The sequence below is a fragment of the Aptenodytes forsteri genome, unplaced genomic scaffold, assembly GCF_000699145.1.
Source record: "Aptenodytes forsteri isolate BGI_AS27 unplaced genomic scaffold, ASM69914v1 Scaffold92, whole genome shotgun sequence".
Taxonomy (NCBI): Eukaryota; Metazoa; Chordata; class Aves; order Sphenisciformes; family Spheniscidae; genus Aptenodytes; species Aptenodytes forsteri.
In genome coordinates, this window is record NW_008794581.1 from 226,739 (window position 1) to 243,919 (window position 17,181).

General features: G+C 43.7%; 1 protein-coding gene across 1 annotated transcript in view; it reads left to right on the forward strand.

Moving 5' to 3' along the window:
• The window catches only part of THBS4 (thrombospondin 4), a 35,988-nt gene extending 19,654 nt beyond the window's left edge, over positions 1–16,334 (forward strand). Inside the window, exons 9-21 of the mRNA XM_019470262.1 lie at positions 1,933–2,085; positions 3,453–3,557; positions 3,793–3,900; positions 5,366–5,525; positions 6,196–6,314; positions 7,110–7,162; positions 9,192–9,385; positions 9,683–9,861; positions 10,816–10,864; positions 10,964–11,160; positions 11,668–11,840; positions 14,000–14,139; positions 16,111–16,334. Of these exons, the coding sequence (XP_019325807.1) occupies positions 1,933–2,085; positions 3,453–3,557; positions 3,793–3,900; positions 5,366–5,525; positions 6,196–6,314; positions 7,110–7,162; positions 9,192–9,385; positions 9,683–9,861; positions 10,816–10,864; positions 10,964–11,160; positions 11,668–11,840; positions 14,000–14,139; positions 16,111–16,172 (1,692 nt within the window). The 3' untranslated portion in view covers positions 16,173–16,334. The remainder of the gene's footprint in view (positions 1–1,932; positions 2,086–3,452; positions 3,558–3,792; positions 3,901–5,365; positions 5,526–6,195; positions 6,315–7,109; positions 7,163–9,191; positions 9,386–9,682; positions 9,862–10,815; positions 10,865–10,963; positions 11,161–11,667; positions 11,841–13,999; positions 14,140–16,110) is intronic.
• Positions 16,335–17,181: the final 847 nt, after the last annotated feature.

The window sequence follows — 17,181 nt, forward strand, 5'->3', positions numbered from 1 at the left end:
GCCAGCTTCTCTAGGAGAATGCTGTGGGAGACGGTGTCAAAGGCCTTACTGAAGTCCAGGTAGACCACATCCACAGCCTTTCCCTCATCCACTAAGCAGGTCACCTGGTCATAGAAGGAGATGAGGTTGGTCAAGCAGGACCTGCCTTTCATAAACCCATGCTGGCTGGGCCCAATCATCTGGTTGTCCTGTATGTGCCACTTACGCCACTGCCAAATACAGTTCTGCTATAGCTGGTTGCACAGAGCAGGGTTTCTCCATAACAAGAGAAGGGTTAAAAGTATCCTGCAGGTGTAAAGGCGGTCCTTTTTGCAGCTAGGTATTGTTGAGGCTACCAGTAGTGCTCGAAGTGGTGTGCTTTCCTTGTGAATAACCTTGTTTTTCTAGGACTGCTTTCACTGTTCTATATGTTTCTCTCTCTCTCTCTCTCTCTCTCTTTTTTTTTTTTTAATATGTAGAACATTTCTGTCACATATTGTATCTTATTGCATGACTAGACATGACTAGTCCTCTTCAGGAGACCATCAGGCCCTGTTTGCAGAGGGCAGCAAGTGGCCTGCCATCTGTCAAAACAGAGCAGTGTGGGTTTTTTACTCCTGTCTCCCTTTAGAAACAGTTTGGTCTGGAAGTGCTGCCTTAAAGGCTATTTTCATGCATACCAGAGCTTGATATAGGACAGAATATACTGAGCAAATTCAGCAGACTCCAGAAGGTATTACCCTGGCGTCCACTAGGAGAAAGTGCACGGGCCAGTATGTTTTATATAGGCCATACCATTTGCATGGCCCAGTGATTATTTTATTCTTCAGTCATCTGTGTATCTTCATCTTCAGCCTGAAAGTATGCAGACAGCACAGAGTTAAAATTTGGAATGAAGCTAGGAACAGAGGACAAAAATAATGCCCAGTTGGGTAGTAAATGCATCTCTCTATCATGGTGGACTGGGACAATCCTGACAGTTCCTCTAACAGGCTTTGTACAGGAAGCACCTCAGTTTCACAAAGGGATGGATGCACAAATTTGTCAGAGATCTGTCTGTTTCTTTTCCTTGACATGTCAAAAATAATTATTCTCTATAGGGAAAAAAGATTGTTTTCAATTAACTTCTGTGTCATAGATTACAAATCTACAAGTATGTGAGACAGAGACAAAAGCCATATTAGATGCCTAAAGAAGACCCCTTCTTATCAGCATTTAACCATTTATATCTCTTATAGTGATTGTCCCAGCACACACAGAGATTCCTTGGCTTAGCTCCTTTGGGTTTGTTTACACAAGAGAGTGGCACAAATATAAAATATATATGTATGTGTCTAGGTAAAGCACTGCAAAAGGTTACATGGATGTTCTTATTGCAGTGTAAATGAGGATGACTGTGTCTTCAACTCCCGAATTCTTTTCTGAAGAACAAGATTTATCTCAAATTGGCTTAAAAACATTTAAGTTAAAAAAAATAAAATGGGGCAAAGACATGATGAACTTTCTTGTCTCTCTGATTGAAAGTTGTGCCCAGTTGAGTCTAGATAAATTGATGGGTCTGCTTTACACTGAAATAAGAGCATCCAATCTGATTAAGCATGTGCTGCTTAGAATTTTACACAAAGTTTTGGCCACCTGGAAGCAGCTCAGAGTGATGCTGGCAGGGACAAGGCATCATGAAAAAGCTTTTGCTGCTACATGACTTTTCTCTGGCTTAACAAAAGACTGGTCTAAACAGGCAAGAGTTGAGTGTGTTTTCCATTGTGCAGTGTGGGACCCAAACCTGAATTTCACGTAGAAAATAAAGTGTGTTCACAGTGCAAGAGGCCTCAATGGATGAAAAACTACACTTGCACAGCATAAGTAGTGTGGCATGAATCTCGCTCACATGCTTGCTTTAAAAGAAAAAGAATTCCTGTTCAAAGACTGGCTAGTAACTTTTTGTTCTTACAGGGGTCTTACCACTGTGGCCAGTGCAAACCAGGATATATGGGAGACCAAGCCAGGGGATGCCAGGCTGAGAGGAGCTGCAGAAATCGAGCCCTCAATCCATGCAGTGTCCATGCCCGTTGTATTGAGGAGAGGAGAGGAGAGGTGACATGTATTGTGAGTTCATAAATTCATGCATTTGTACAGTGAAAAATAGTCTTTTTTTAGGCTGGAACTGAGAAAGTCTTTGTGGTCATTTTATACAGTTGCGTGTTTTAACCAGATTGGGGCACATTGGCCCAGGCCAGCTACGAAAATAACCGGGCTGAGTCATTTTGCAATTGTTTTCTTCTTGCGGCATGTCTGTGAGGCAGCCATACTCGTGTACCATATTTACTGTGTCTGTGTAATTGGATCTTTTGGAAATGGCTTTTATAGACTTTCTATAGTCTCCTCAGAAAGGACTGTCAAGTGTCACTCTACAGAAGACATCACAAGGACAAATTCCTCTCCTGGTGCTCAGCTACATAGCTGTGAATAGGGATCCTCTCTGCATACCCAGTGTGCCTGTATTTGCCTGCTGATAGAGGTGGTATTTTAACAAGTGAGACCACAGATTCTAGGCACAGATAGGCTGTACTGTGCTTTCCAGCCATGGGAGCAGAGGAGCACCAAGTTGCATGTGAACTTTCATTATAAGAGTCTAACTGAAGTATGTTACTTAGTTTTTCCAGTTTGCAAGGGGAAGCAAGAGACTAATCCTGTGTCCTAAATTTGGATACAGTGCATGCTTTTGCTGGCACTTGCTTTGGTCTCATTTTTAAGTACATCTGTTTCAAAGAAGAAGAATCTAGGATATTTTAAGTCCATGCCGTAATGGGAAGACGCCTAGATACTTGTGTTAGGAAGTCCTCATTTTAAGGCAATGCCAGAGTTTGACATGAAGTTCTATGCATGTATCTTCAGTTACAACACAAATTAGGCATTGGTTTGAAACAGTACCAATTTAATTGGCTAGGAGAAACTTGTGTGCAGATGCACTTGCTTTGCTGATGCAAACTTAGTAACTGTCTGCGCAGTTTTCTCTTAAAACTTCCTCTAGTTGCAGATGTATTCTTGAGATACTGAACAAAACACAGTCATCCCATCTAACCACGGGCCCCTTGCTGAGATGCTAGGTGCATATTCTGCCTAGGTCCCCTCTTTTCTTTTTCTCCACCTGCAGGTGAGGAACAAAAACTGATTCCTGACCAGTGTCTAAAACAAATCTATAGCTCCCACTGAAATCATTAGGTGTTGCAGGCACACATTCCATTTAACATCAAGTCTTAGCTCTTTCTGGCTGTGCCTAGATATAGAGAGCTTGAAACAAAGATTTTCTTTCCACATTAAGAGATGCTGAAGTGTACCTCATTGTACTTCAGTGTCTGTCCATGCCTTCTCTGTGCTAGTGTTTTCAAGACTAATGTGGGGTTTCCCTCTTGAATATTACTACAGTGACTCATTAACCTTTTGGTAGTACTACCATGGTGTTTTATTCATAGTGTGGCATTGGCTGGGCTGGTGATGGTTATATTTGCGGAAAAGATGTTGACATTGACGGCTATCCTAACGAAGAACTCTCATGCTCTGCTGAAAACTGCAGAAAGGTAAGAAATTCTTTCTTAATCCTATAATAATTCAGAGCATGAAGGGGTGAAGAGGAAGAGTGGAAGAAACATGACTAGATGTATTAATCTTTTTTCAAGTTATTGAATTCCTCTGGATAAATTGTATTTAATTTGATTAATTGATTAATTAAAACAATAATAGAAAAAGTCATTCAAATTGGAAAGGCATCCAGTTTACCCATAGAATATCAGACATGTCTCACTTTCTGTCTAGGACAATTGCAGATTTGTCCCGAACTCTGGACAAGAAGATGCCGATCGTGATGGGATTGGAGATGCCTGTGACGACGATGCGGATGGAGATGGCATTCCCAATGAGCAGGTGCTGCGTATAGATCAGGGTGCAGGGGTCTGTGCAAACAGAAGAATTTTGCATTCCTGCAATAGGCAGTGATTTTGAAATCTGGCTCACTACTGTTTGCCAGAGATTATCCCATACCCATCACTGTCAGCAGCTCTCTAAATCCTGTCTTTTTCTTTTATATAATGCTCGCTATTATAAGACCTAAAAACCCCAGGCTGTCTCACCCAGCCTTAAATCCCACCAGCGTATGCTCCATTATTATATTTTAGCATTGAATTCTAGAGCTTTTTGTATACAGAACTTGTGTCCTTCTGTCACGGTCTCCTATAGCATCGCCTTCAGGAATATTACTTGCGTTAGTGTCTTTTAAAAGAGCAGGTTGACCTGACATCACATTCCATGAGAGATCAAAACCCACATAAATTAATGGGTGTCTTGCCAATAACTTGAAAAAGCTTTGAATCCTGTTCTCAAAGCAAAAGAGGTTTCCATGTGGGTACGCTACTGCAGAATATATCAGAGAATAAATTCAGACCGTAAAAGCTCTTTTGTGTTCACCCCGTATCCTCACATGCCCACTGTTGCTCTACATTAAGATCCTTCTGTGGCATTGCTTAATGCACTTCCAAGGAAGACAACAAGAACACTCTATCCAGAGTACAAATGTCCATGTGGAGCTAGGGCAGACTAGCAATCACAGAAGGTCTGTCTCAGGCTGATTTGCCACAGAGGCCAACCCTAAATTCTGGTAGCTTGAAGCAACTGGTTTTGTTAATGTTCTGTAAGGAAAAATATTAAGTCCTCCTTCTGTAAGTCTATATGCAGGTTCAGCACCTTTGTAATCAAGTAACTTGTATATTGTTGCTAAGCTCTGTTCTGCCTCCATGTGTGCAAGAGGATGAGGTCATGGGTGTGCTAGATGGGAGAGGAAAGTTTACACTACTTTGAAATAAAGTTTTCTCCATATGCCTCCTGGTGGTCTTAGAGAGTCAATAGCAGCTTGGCTGAGAAAAAAAACCTCGTACGTTTTTGGATCAAAAAGTCTTGGTTTTCAAAGTGTTTCAGCTTTGGTTGGAGTCCCTACCAGAAGGGGGCAACAGCCTTTCACCGAGAGCATCTACAAACCCTGTCAGGATCTCGGAACTGCAGCTTTTGAGAAGGACCATGTAAGGAAGCCAGGGCACCAAAACAGGTTACTCACCACGGATGCATCGAAAATGAGAATCAGAAGTCAAAGTTATAAATAAAGCCTTATAATACTGGGTGTTTATGTGTAGGGTTCCCACACTGTGGTTCAAAGCAGAGCTTTGAGGGAGCCAGTGAAATCTGATCCAGAGCTAATATTCACATAAAATGTCAAACTGCTCACAGTAATAATTTTTTGTGAAAGAAGAAATAAACACGAGTTATATAAATCCACTAAAGTAGAAATTAAAGATTCGGGGCCTGGTTCATGTCTGATTTGGATCTGCGTGTCTTGCAGGATAACTGTGTCTTCGCTCCCAATGTTAACCAGAGAAACGGCGACCAAGATATCTTTGGAGATGCTTGTGACAACTGCCGCAATGTCCTGAATAATGACCAGAGGGACACGGATGGTGATGGGAAAGGAGATGCTTGCGATGATGACATGGATGGAGATGGTTGGTAATTCTTCACTTCCAGCTTCTCTGATGTTCTTGAAACTTGCCCAGAATGTGCCGTGTGTTAGGAGATTTCCTGTCACCAGCTACTAACTGTCATGTAACACGTTGTCTTTCTTCATGAAACCTGTGTTTGGAATCCTTTTCATTTAGGTTAATATATATCTTTTAGCCTCCATTGGAAGCACTGAACACTGTCACAGATAAATATCCAAGCCATATTTCATGTATAGGTTAAGGTTGTTGGTCATTCAGTAATTCCTTAAAGGTGCAAACATGCCCCAGATGTCCAATGCTACAGAATGTATTATTTTCATTGCTGTAGGAGGCTTGAAAGAAGTGAAAAAATCACAACCTTTCAAATGTAATAACAAAGATGAAACGTCCCATCCTGCAAGCTGTGATACAGGAATAGGGTAGAATTAATTGTGTGTAATAAATGAAGTGTGTGTGATGGCATTGAAAGCTGTTCTTTAGCAAGGTGTTTCTAACTTCTATTAAATGAATGGATGCACACATAAGAAAGATTTGCTGTGCAGGGTTATAATGTCATTGCAAGATAAAGTAGTTGCTGAAAAGGAGTAGTGTCTTTACTGTTCTTGATGTTTATGTTGTCCAATAACAAATATGGGAATTGTTTTTAACTAACATGCAATCCACTTTTTGCTAGGTATTAAGAACCTTTTGGATAATTGTCAGAGGATCCCCAACCAAGACCAGGAGGACAAGGATAATGATGGTGTTGGTGATGCCTGTGACAGCTGCCCTACAGTCAGCAACCCAAACCAGGTTAGCAGGCAGAAGGAAAAAATATCCTCGTTTAGGGAGAGGGACTGCTGAGGTCCAAAAAGATGCAAGAGAATGAGGCAGTCCATGCAGCCACAGTGTTTATCTTTCAACAGTAGGTATTCAGGAAAGCTTTATGGAGCTTCAGATTCTCCTGACATGGGAAAGGGGAGCCACCGGGTGTATTCTCATAGCTTGGGATGTTGTTAGCACCTCTGCCCTGCCAGTATCTTCCACTGTCATGCTCTGAAATGTGGGCATGCTCCAGTCCCATGGAGTCCAGTGCCGGACTCCACACAGTGGTATGATTTAGTTACACTTGGTATTTCTTTAATTAGGACAAAATCCTGGTGTCCTTATTTAGCAAAACTTTCACTGCTTCTAGGTGAGAAGTCAGTGAGACTTTTCATATGTTTTGAATTCTGATGAAGCCCCTTGTAACTAACAAAAAATGCTGGAAACTTTAGAGAGATATGGTAGATTTTTAAAGCTGCTTAAGAAATCAGCCTTGGTTAGAAATGAGGCATACTTACTTCCAGTAGTAGAGGAATTTTGCTTGAACTGCTCCAATCAAGTTCAACCCTGTTTATTCATTGTCTGTTTTTTTTTTTCCTTTAATAAAACTGACTTTTTGGTTAGATGGGTGATGCAAACAAGAAAATACGTTTTGTAAAACAAATGTTTTTCCATGCTTTGATTTTAATTGTATTTGATTTGGTTGTGTTTTGGTTTAATACTGCCATTTTAATAGATGCTCTCAGCAGCTGATACTGGAACTTCCTCTGTTTCCTTTTGCAGTCAGATGTTGACAATGACCTCGTTGGAGATTCCTGCGATACCAATCAGGACAGGTATGCTGTGTTGTGGCTTGTAACAGCAGCAGGGAAGTGGAAGAGGCTAGTCTTGAGCTGAAGCATGCTACTGACTCCTGGAGAGCTGTAATCCCTCAGAGTAGCCTGGATTTAATTCCAATACATCCTCAAAGAGATGTTATTTCAAAAACAATGTTATGGTTTATCAGCTTTGTTGGTTTGCTTCCCTGTAGCAGTACAGTTATGGAGCGCTTCACCTTTAGCCCTGTGTTCACACAGGCTTCCTGTGAGTTCCTGTGGAAGTGACATTCAGAGCAGTTCTCTGGCTGTAAAACCCAGAGCACTGCTCAGAGCTTCTTAGTGAGGTAACGTCTTTTTTCTTTTCTTTATTTTTCATTCCTCTTTTCTTTTTTTTTCCTTTAGCAGAAATTTCACAGTTAAGGGCTGTATGTTTTTCCGTAAGAACCTAGTGTTTCAGAAATAGAATTTTATTATCCAGTGTAAAACATTTGCAGATAAACCCCTTTGCTTCAGCACAGCAAGAGTGGCAAGGCTCCTCCCTGAGCATAAAGGGGAGCACGTCTCATGACCAACTGCTAACGCCTGGCTGGAAGCAGCTTCTGCATAGCCAGCTTTGTGGGTGGCAAGTCCTCTCCCGTGCTCCTCACTTAAAGCAAGAGGAAAGGGAAGTGATAAATCCTGTGCTGGCACAGCATTTCACCAGCCACAGACAGCTGCAAGGTTTCACCCCAGGGCTGTTGGTGGGTGCTGCTGTCTGGGATGATAAGCGTGGGGAGCCCACTTCCTCGCCTCCGCAGGGAGCATTCTGTCTTGGGCCAGTAGCTGCCAAGGCCCCCAGCTGGGAGCTGTTTCACTTTTAAGTGGATATGGCCTTGTTTTTTTTCCTGTTTTAAAAAAGGACACGTTTTCTTTTTTTCCTCAAACCTAACTAATGTATATGAAATACTGCTTGGTAGAAATGCTGTAGTTCTGCCTGAGGCTAACCTTGCAATAGATGTATGTGCATGGTCCTCATTGCATTTTATGTCAAGAATGTGCAGACATTAGTTGCTCTGACCTGAAATTAAAGCACCTTTCTTAAGCAGGGAGAGAGAGGTGGGAATATGCGTAGCTATAAGCTGCAGCACTGCCTTAATTTGGCTGCATGTCACTTCTGCTCTGCCTGTGCTAGGCAAAAAGCTACTGAGGGGAAACATGCCTGCTTATCACCAGAAACCATTTTGTTTATGGTGTGTGTACAAAGCACACCTGACCTCAGGCCATTTTTTTGCACAGATGCACTTAACTGTTGGCATGGAGAAACAAGGCAGCCACCCCATAACTTCCCAAACCCTTTTCTGTAGTCTGTGTCCCCGTTCCTGGTGACTCCTCACTGTAACCAGCTGATGCAGCCATGGGCTGGAGGGGTGCTTGGGAGCTACAGACTTTCTCCTTTCTTTCTTTCTTTCTTACTGCACGGTTCCCCTGTGGGACCGTAATGTGACAAAACTTGCTATGCAGGAGGGTGAAAGTGGTGCTTTTTTTTAAACAAGTCTGATTTCAGGTGCTCATGCAGAGTCTCCCATAAATTTTAATTCACGCTTACACCTGCTCGTTCATGAACACCAAGACACTTGTGGACAACGTGTTTGACCAGGGACACCAGCTGTTGAGCTCTTGCTGTCTTCTGGGTGCCTTTTGATTGGCAACACTGCACTTGTTGGATGTGCCTTACACGCCCTTTAGGAGTGGATGTCATTTGGGATCTTGGGCTCTGGTATCTTTTCCCACTCCATGTAAGCTTCTTTTTCTTTTCCTTATCTGAGTATTTTTATAGCTCCATGCTTAGTCTTCATCTTCCTGCCACCTTATCATACAGTTTCTGTTTGTTCCGTGTCTCCTCGCTGTTCATCCACCTGAGCGACATGAGGTCATGGTGCCACACTGCTCTGTTTCCAGCTCCGGGGGTGCCTCCTGTGCGTTTCCTGCTCAGGTACCCGTGCTGTCCCTCATGCAGAAGCAGGAGCTGATGCCGGCATGCCATTTCTTTTTGTCTCTGTGCTCACAGCGACGGCGATGGGCACCAAGACAGCACAGACAACTGCCCCACCATCATTAACAGCTCCCAGCTGGACACGGATAAGGACGGGTTGGGTGACGAGTGTGATGAGGATGATGATAACGATGGCATTCCTGACCTCTTGCCCCCAGGCCCTGACAACTGCAGGCTGGTCCCCAACCCAGGGCAGGAAGATGATAATGGTAAGATGGGCATTCAGGAGCCATTTCGGTGCTTAGGCACTACATCCTTCCCTAGGCATTACACATGTGCACCAGGATCCGACACAGTCACCATGTGTGCCTACACTCATCCCAGGAAGGACCCTGACACACAGGAGCCCTTTGGCCAAGGCAGAGGTCCTCAGGTCCCCTCCCCGGGCACTGCAGCCACTGGGGCTGAGACTCCACGTGCTTCTTGGACACCTTGATCCAGTGGCTCAGCCAGATGTGGCTACTTGCTGTACCATAAATCTGCTTTCACTTCTCTGATGCATTCAGGTGATGGAGTCGGGGATATCTGCGAGTCCGATTTTGACCAGGATACAGTGATTGATCGGATCGATGTGTGCCCTGAGAACGCAGAGATCACCTTGACAGACTTCAGGGCCTATCAGACAGTGGTGCTGGACCCAGAGGGGGATGCACAGATTGATCCCAACTGGGTGGTTCTGAACCAGGTAAAAATACATCTGGTCTTTCTTACCTGTCTGAGAAAGATGATTTGAAAACCACAGTAAAACTGTCTCTGTAATTGCTGGACCTCTGGCAAACAAGTGAAAAGTGGAAGCTGTTGGTTGGTTGACTATTCTACAGGAGTTATAATGAAGGAACTTTCTTTTAGCATATGATAACTTGAAGCTTGATGCCTCTAATAATCTAAAATAACTACAGGCTGGTCAACTTGTTCTGGGTGGATTTCACTGCTGCCAAGAAGGCAAATGCGAGACTCTTGTGTCGCCCTATTGAAATATTTCTGCAGCAAACACTTTTTCATGAATCCTTCCCAGAATTTGAAAGTCTGACCTGCTGTATAGCAGAGCATTTACTCCTAGATGGAGTCCAATAACTGTTATTTATACTAAAAAATTCTAGCCTTCAGGAGGCTAATGTGTTCTGAGTCACGAGGAATATGCAATTTATTCCCATTGCCAAAGTCTCTGCCAAGCCAGCTGAGATGTATACACCTTCCTTAACCCAGTCCTGGCAGTTAGTTTAATCCCAAACTCCATGATCAAACTGTATGAGCTAAGTCTAAGAAAAGCTCTCTTCCCCCCTCCAGCTCTCTTTCCATCCCCTCTTCCCCCCGCCCCCAGTCCCATCTCCAATTCTGGCAGGTTCAATGATTTCCAGAAGAAGACTGGGTAGGGAGGGAAAGTATCAGAGTACCAGTATGGCAAATTCTGCAATGGGAGAAGAAAAATCCTTCCTGACTCAGGGCACACAAGCAGCTTGAAACATTAGTATTTGATTATAGTTCTCATTTAAATTCAGAGCTACAAGTGTTACAGATATGTTGTGAGCAAAGGGAAGAGACGGATGGAGGGGGTGCTAGAGGGAGGCCAGAAGAGGCTGCCAGGCTTAGCTAACCCAGCTTGTCACGCACAGTAACCACACTGAATTTACTCTTGCAGGGCATGGAAATTGTGCAGACAATGAACAGCGATCCTGGCCTTGCTGTTGGTATGTACCCTGTTCTGAGATTCAAGTTCTGCATTCATGTGTGATAAGTTTTCTGCTGTATTTTCTGCAGACTTGTTTTTAACCTGCATGTATCCTCAGGTTACACAGCTTTTAACGGCGTTGACTTTGAGGGCACTTTTCATGTGAACACAGTGACAGATGATGACTACGCTGGCTTTATTTTCGGTTATCAAGACAGCTCTAGCTTTTATGTGGTAATGTGGAAACAGACTGAACAGACGTACTGGCAAGCGACTCCCTTCAGAGCTGTTGCAGAGCCTGGCATTCAGCTAAAGGTACCGGTCGTGGCTCCTAGCTGGGGACACGGTGGTCGCCACAGCCTGGCTATGCCATCCTGCCATGTGTTGGCCATGCCACCCCGCCATCTGACTGCCATGGGCCAAGCCATCGCACTGCATGTTGGCTGTGTTGCCCGACTGTTGTTCTCTCCCTGCAACAGGTGTCAAAACTGCTAAGTCAGGCGGCTGCCACGCAGCTCTCTTAATAGGACCATTTTTTAAGGAACTTCATCTCCAGTCTTGCCCTGGCTCATCAGCTGGAGCATTTAGTCTCTGCTCTCATTGTGCTTTGACTGTAATTGGTCAAATTGCCTCCTTCTCCTTGGTCCAGTTACTCGGTTGCTTTTCCATGCAAGCAGTGGCTGCAGTTATGCAAGAAAAGTTAGGGGCTTGTGAGGAGGGGGGAGGGTGCTTCTGCAGACCTGCCCCCCGCCACAAAAAGACTTAGAGCTCCTGACAGTGACATTTCTCTGTGGTCAACATCGGAAAATTGTATTTCTGCAGGCTGTGAAATCCAAGACAGGCCCTGGCGAGCACCTCCGCAACTCCCTCTGGCACACAGGGGACACCAGTGATCAGGTCAGGCTGCTGTGGAAGGACCCCCGAAATGTAGGGTGGAAAGACAAAGTCTCCTACCGCTGGTTCTTGCAGCACAGACCCCAGATAGGTTATATCAGGTAAGAGAGGAAAGGATAGATGAGGTGAGTATAGATACGTATCTGCCTAAACTGTTGTTTCTCAACACCTAATTCGGATAATAAGCTGAGAATTTATAATATGTCTGGGCTTTGCACTGATGAAGCCTTGTAACAGGTTAGACTTTGGAAATTCAGCCGGCAATTCTTCTCCTAGGAAAGACAATTCCAAGCTAAGCCTGTTTGTTACTGAAGTTTTCTACCATCTGTCTGTTGTAACTGTGCCCTTTTCTGGCTTTAATACTTTGTTTTCCAAGCTACTACTGGCCACTGATCTGAAAAACAATGCCTTTCAAAATTTCTTAATTTTGATCTTTTAGAATAGAATATTTTTCTTGGAATTGTGATAGTTTGTTTACGTATTCTGGGATAACGGAATTAATAAAAGTTGTTCACTTAAAGGTTGTGATCCTAACTAAGATCAGTAATTATCCTGATGTGATAGATTTGAGATTACATAGCATATATTGGGAAAGTTTCTAAAAGTGATGTAATGCATGTTATCCTTATTTTGTTACTTGGGGAGAAAAAAAAGTTACTTAAAAAATAATTCACCATTCAGGAGGAAACGTTTCACTCTGCAACATCCAGATCAGCAGGAATTATACTTGTAGATCAAAGTTGATGTTAAAATGCAAAAAATAAACTGCTCTGGCATCATCAGCTCAGGTTTTGCAACCTTGTAATAGAACAGAAATACAGGTCGGTCAGTCAGTTGTTCTTCAAAAAATCACCACTCTGCAGTTGAGATGCAGTAACGTGAAGGTATAATCATTCCACTTTTCTGGTGCAGAGCATCATCTTCAGCGGTAATGGGAGTGAGCATGTTTGACTTTATGCTAAAATGGATTAAGAACATTTATACTGTCAATTACTGTGTCCCAGCCACAGTGGGGGCAGCGGTGATTAGCTCTTGGGTGGCAACTTTTGTTTAGACCAAGCTGTTTGTGAAGCTGCTTCATGAGCAAACATCTGCCTATGGTTGCAGTCTCTCTAGCCAGCCTAATTAATGCCCCCTACAACTGGGAAAGGTAGGAAAGTCAGTGTCACAAAATCCTTCAGAAACTACAGGCAGCCAGGCCTAAAGCGAACCTCTGCCAGCTCTCTGTCCACATCTCGCTGTGGTCTGTTTAGGCCAGATGCCACAGACCATAATGTGTCTAGCAGAGGTTTTCCGAGGCTTCAAGGAAGCCTAGGAAAAAGTCACTTGAGCCAGGCTCTCCTGCGGGAATTTGAAAGACAACACGTTCTATTCATTGTACAGATACTTTTGAACTGCCTCAGCAAATCAGGAAATAAACTCAGGAACATAACAGGAACTGGGTTTTCTTTCTTATTTTATGAAAAGACACAGGAACTTTCTTTCCCTTCACCACTCGCTATTTTCTTGCATGTCAAACCAGCAGCGTCCTCATCCAAAACAGGGCCCTCCAGGCTCATCACCCTCTAAGTCTATCACCCAGTATCCCAGAGGCTGAGGACTTGGTGTAGACAGCGCTGCAACAGCTCAGCTGGCTCCAGCGTGGTCCTGCTCAAGCTCTCAGTACAGGGCACACGCTGGGGAGCTGGCAGGGTGCAGCTGTTCCCAGAGCTATTTGGGAATTTGCCGGTGGGTTTTATAACGAAGATGCCAGGTCATCAAAACTGTTCCTGGAATTAATTGTATTCACGTTTTTAAAGAAATCTCACAGTCAAGTTTAAGATTCCAAATGGTTTGTTTGAAACTTTGCCTATTTTAGAAAAAAAAAGTTTAGCTTCAAACTGTGTGAGACAACATCCATCTGGCCTTCTTCAGCTGATCTAATCTGGTCCTCCCTTTCTCCTATAACTATCGACTGTGGAAATTTTCAAGAGTTAAAGCTCTCAGCCTGACTGACTACAGGAAAAAACATTTCAAGGCTTTTGTAGGATGTGTAAAAAAAACAACCACCAAAACATCCTCCCTGCCCAGCTCTTGCCAGCGTGCAGCATTGCTCCAGTTCCCAGCCTACACAGGAGCTATCTTAACTGCTTTTTCTCCCCTGGGCTAGATGGGAGGATAGCATGTCGAATGCTAGAGGCACCATGGATAACGAAATTACTTTTATGAACGTTGCAGCCTTGGAAAAGACCTAACAGAGCTTCTGTTTGCTTTCATTAAGGGCAAGATTTTATGAAGGCTCTGACCTAGTGGCAGACTCTGGTGTAACTATAGACACCACGATGCGTGGAGGACGGCTTGGGGTTTTCTGCTTCTCTCAGGAAAACATTATTTGGTCCAACCTGAAATATCGCTGCAATGGTAATGTTGCTCTTGTGTCATTTTAGCTAACAACTAGCAAGTGACCATGAAGTACCATAGTGTGATAGTTGGATTAAGCCATTTTGCATCCTGTCCTTTGCTTTTCATTTACAAGTTATTCACAGCTGTGAAACGCCTCCCTTGACACCAGCAGCACACTGCAGCCCAGCCAGATGGGAACTAACACCTCACAACCACTCCTCCCACAGCAGTCACTCCGCTGCAGAGATTGTGCCAACTAAGTAGTATAGCTGTCGTCAGAGAATTAGAAACGTTATTTAAAACCAACCAACTGTGAGAGTTCTACATGCACAATATACTGAGGCCATCATGTCTGCAGGATGCCTCGAACTCTGAATACAAGGTGAAATAAATCTGGAGAGCCAGTGGGATCAGTCACCAGGCGCCAGTGTCACTGGTGTACTTGCTGGTTGCTCCTGTCTGTGGGAGGACAAGATCATAAGATGCCCTTCCTCCCATGGAGGAATCCTTCTCAGACTCTGTGGGAGCATGCTGGCTCACTCCTCTTGGGGTAAGAGCCTTGCAGCTTAGCCCTGATCTCCTACTATATGGAATAACTCAAACCTTGGTCATTCACACAGAAGCTGATCACGTCAGGGTATTTCTGCCCTGGCAGCAGTTCAGCTAGCTTGAAGTGGGGTTGGAGGGGCTGCCCCCTCCCCTCAGCATCAACCCCTTCCTGACAAAAGCACCCTTAAGGAAAATAAATTACCAGCCAAGTTGGAATAGTTTCCTCGTCTGCTTTCTGCGGATCCAAGAAGCCCAGCCCAGGTCTGCAGTGGACAGAGCTGTTGCACGGCCAGACCCCGGCTCTGTGGCTTGTTCTGGTGATGGACCGTGGTTCTTGGGCACTCGGTACACCTAGGCTGGCACTTGCAGGTCATGGTTAAACAGGGGAACTTCTAGACAGTGGTGTTTACAATTAAAAATTACTTGATAAGAGTCTCAAACAGTATGTGGTTTCCCAGAGAGCATGTTTCAAAGCTGCCACTGAAGTTGGAGATACTTTCCTGGCAGTGAGCCAGCAGTGGCTTTGCTGCAGGCGCTGCAGTAAGTCAATGAAACCCACTCAAAAGAAGTCTCTGGAGTCCCTAGGTATCCCTGCTTTCATTTCAGACAAGTTCCTACACTTGCAGAAAAAGCTTAAAAAGAATTTTCAAGCCTCAAAAAAAGAAGTGATCAACAAAAAGCAAAGGACTTACCCTTTTTTTTTTTTTATAGACTGTATTTATATAGTTACTTCCTTTTTTGAGTTTAGAGTTCCTTGTCCAGCATCAGGGTGGAAATAATCAAAGTAAAGTTGAGGTCAGGCAGTTGAGCTTCGTTGCTGTGGTTCCATCTTTGGCTGCAGCTCTGTGGCTCTCCAGATAAAATGTTCCAGGATCTGGCAAAGGCACATTGCTAACTCAACGCTTCAAACAGAACTGCAGTTACTCTCATGACATTGACCCATCTCCAGCTCCCTTCGCCAGTTCTGGAGTTTTTCTACCAGTTGCTGCATTGGTCCTTGGGTTAATGTTTCTGTCCCTTGTGGCATGGGAAACCATCACAGGGAAGTGCAATTAGGATACATGAGAAATAGAGACGCTGATGCTACAAACGTGTCTGGGGTGCAGAGCAAGACAACCACTTTTTCTGCATTTCTGGTCAGCGTTAGTAAAAATGTAAGAGTGGAAGCCACAAAGTTTTTGGGTGGCAATGTAATTTGAAGATTGATAGTACTCCATGATGGGGTGGCACTGTCGCACTCTGCCTTGTTAGCCTCGCTGTGCTTTTCAGTGGTGTACAGCTAAAATTGAAAACATTCCCTGTTCACTCTTAATGTGTAAACAAAAGAGAAGGCATGTTACCTAAAAAAAAAAGAAAGAGTGGGTGGGTAATTCATTAATTTCAGTGCTCCTTGATTTTGTCAGAAGAGACTAAACTTTTGCATATTTTTCCTGTTTTCAGACACCATCCCAGAGGACTTTCAAGAATTTCAAGCTCAGCAGTTTGGCGTTGGTGATATTTAAGAAGGAAAAGCAAACTAACATTGCTATTGCAAACAATAAAACAATATATTTTAAATCCTTATATGATTGTTGTTGTAAGAGCGCACACCGCAGCGTGTTCTCATTGATGTGACTATGTCAGACTTTTTTTTGTATAAAAGTGAAAATAAAAAGGAGACAAAATAGACTGGGGCTTCACTTGTTTTCAAGTTTGCCCTAAAATCTAGGAAGCAGCATGTAATGGAGTGACACTTGCTTAAAACATTCTCAGGAAAAGCTTTAATCTATTGCCATTTTGGATTCAGTATTAAACAGGGTGGGGAAGAAAGTACGATTTTTTTCTATCTATCTGGAACGTGTCAGGAACGACAGGTTGCATTCGGGCATGAAGTGGTTGGGAGCTGTCTGGCCAAGCCAAGGGCTTCCTGGTACCCTTCCAGTCCTGCTAGCAAAAAGTCTTATCTCCTTTAGAGCAGTTTAACTCCTTTGGAGACTTCGTTACCTTTGGCAGACCTCCTCTAAGAACTCTTGGGCCTCCCTGCCCTCCCACTCCCAGAAAACTATGAGTAACACTATCACATCCTGTAAAAGCAAAAAAGCTGACTGCAGGGCGTTGTAGTCACATCTTACGACTTGCATGTGACTAAAACCAAAAAAGACACATGGAGATATATGCAGAATCACCTATAGGGAGAAAATAATCCTAACTTTCACATACACAAAGCCAGGCTTTGACCTGCTGTCCCCTCTCAGAGCCAAGCTCTCTCAGCAGGTACTGCAATCTTAGGAAAATAAGTCACCAAGTTAAAAAACCCAAAACACTGCATTAAGCCTTAGTAACCATTAGGAAAGGACTGGAAAACAAAAAGCCAAAAAAAATTGCATCACAATGCACTCCACAATTCAAAGTATAGAAAGGTGTTGGATACCGTGTGCACTTCTACATCCTTTTTCAAAATGGAGCTAGGAAAGGAAAGGAGGACAAGCTCCAAGGGCAGCTGAAGAAAAGGATACTGCAGCCTATAGGCTA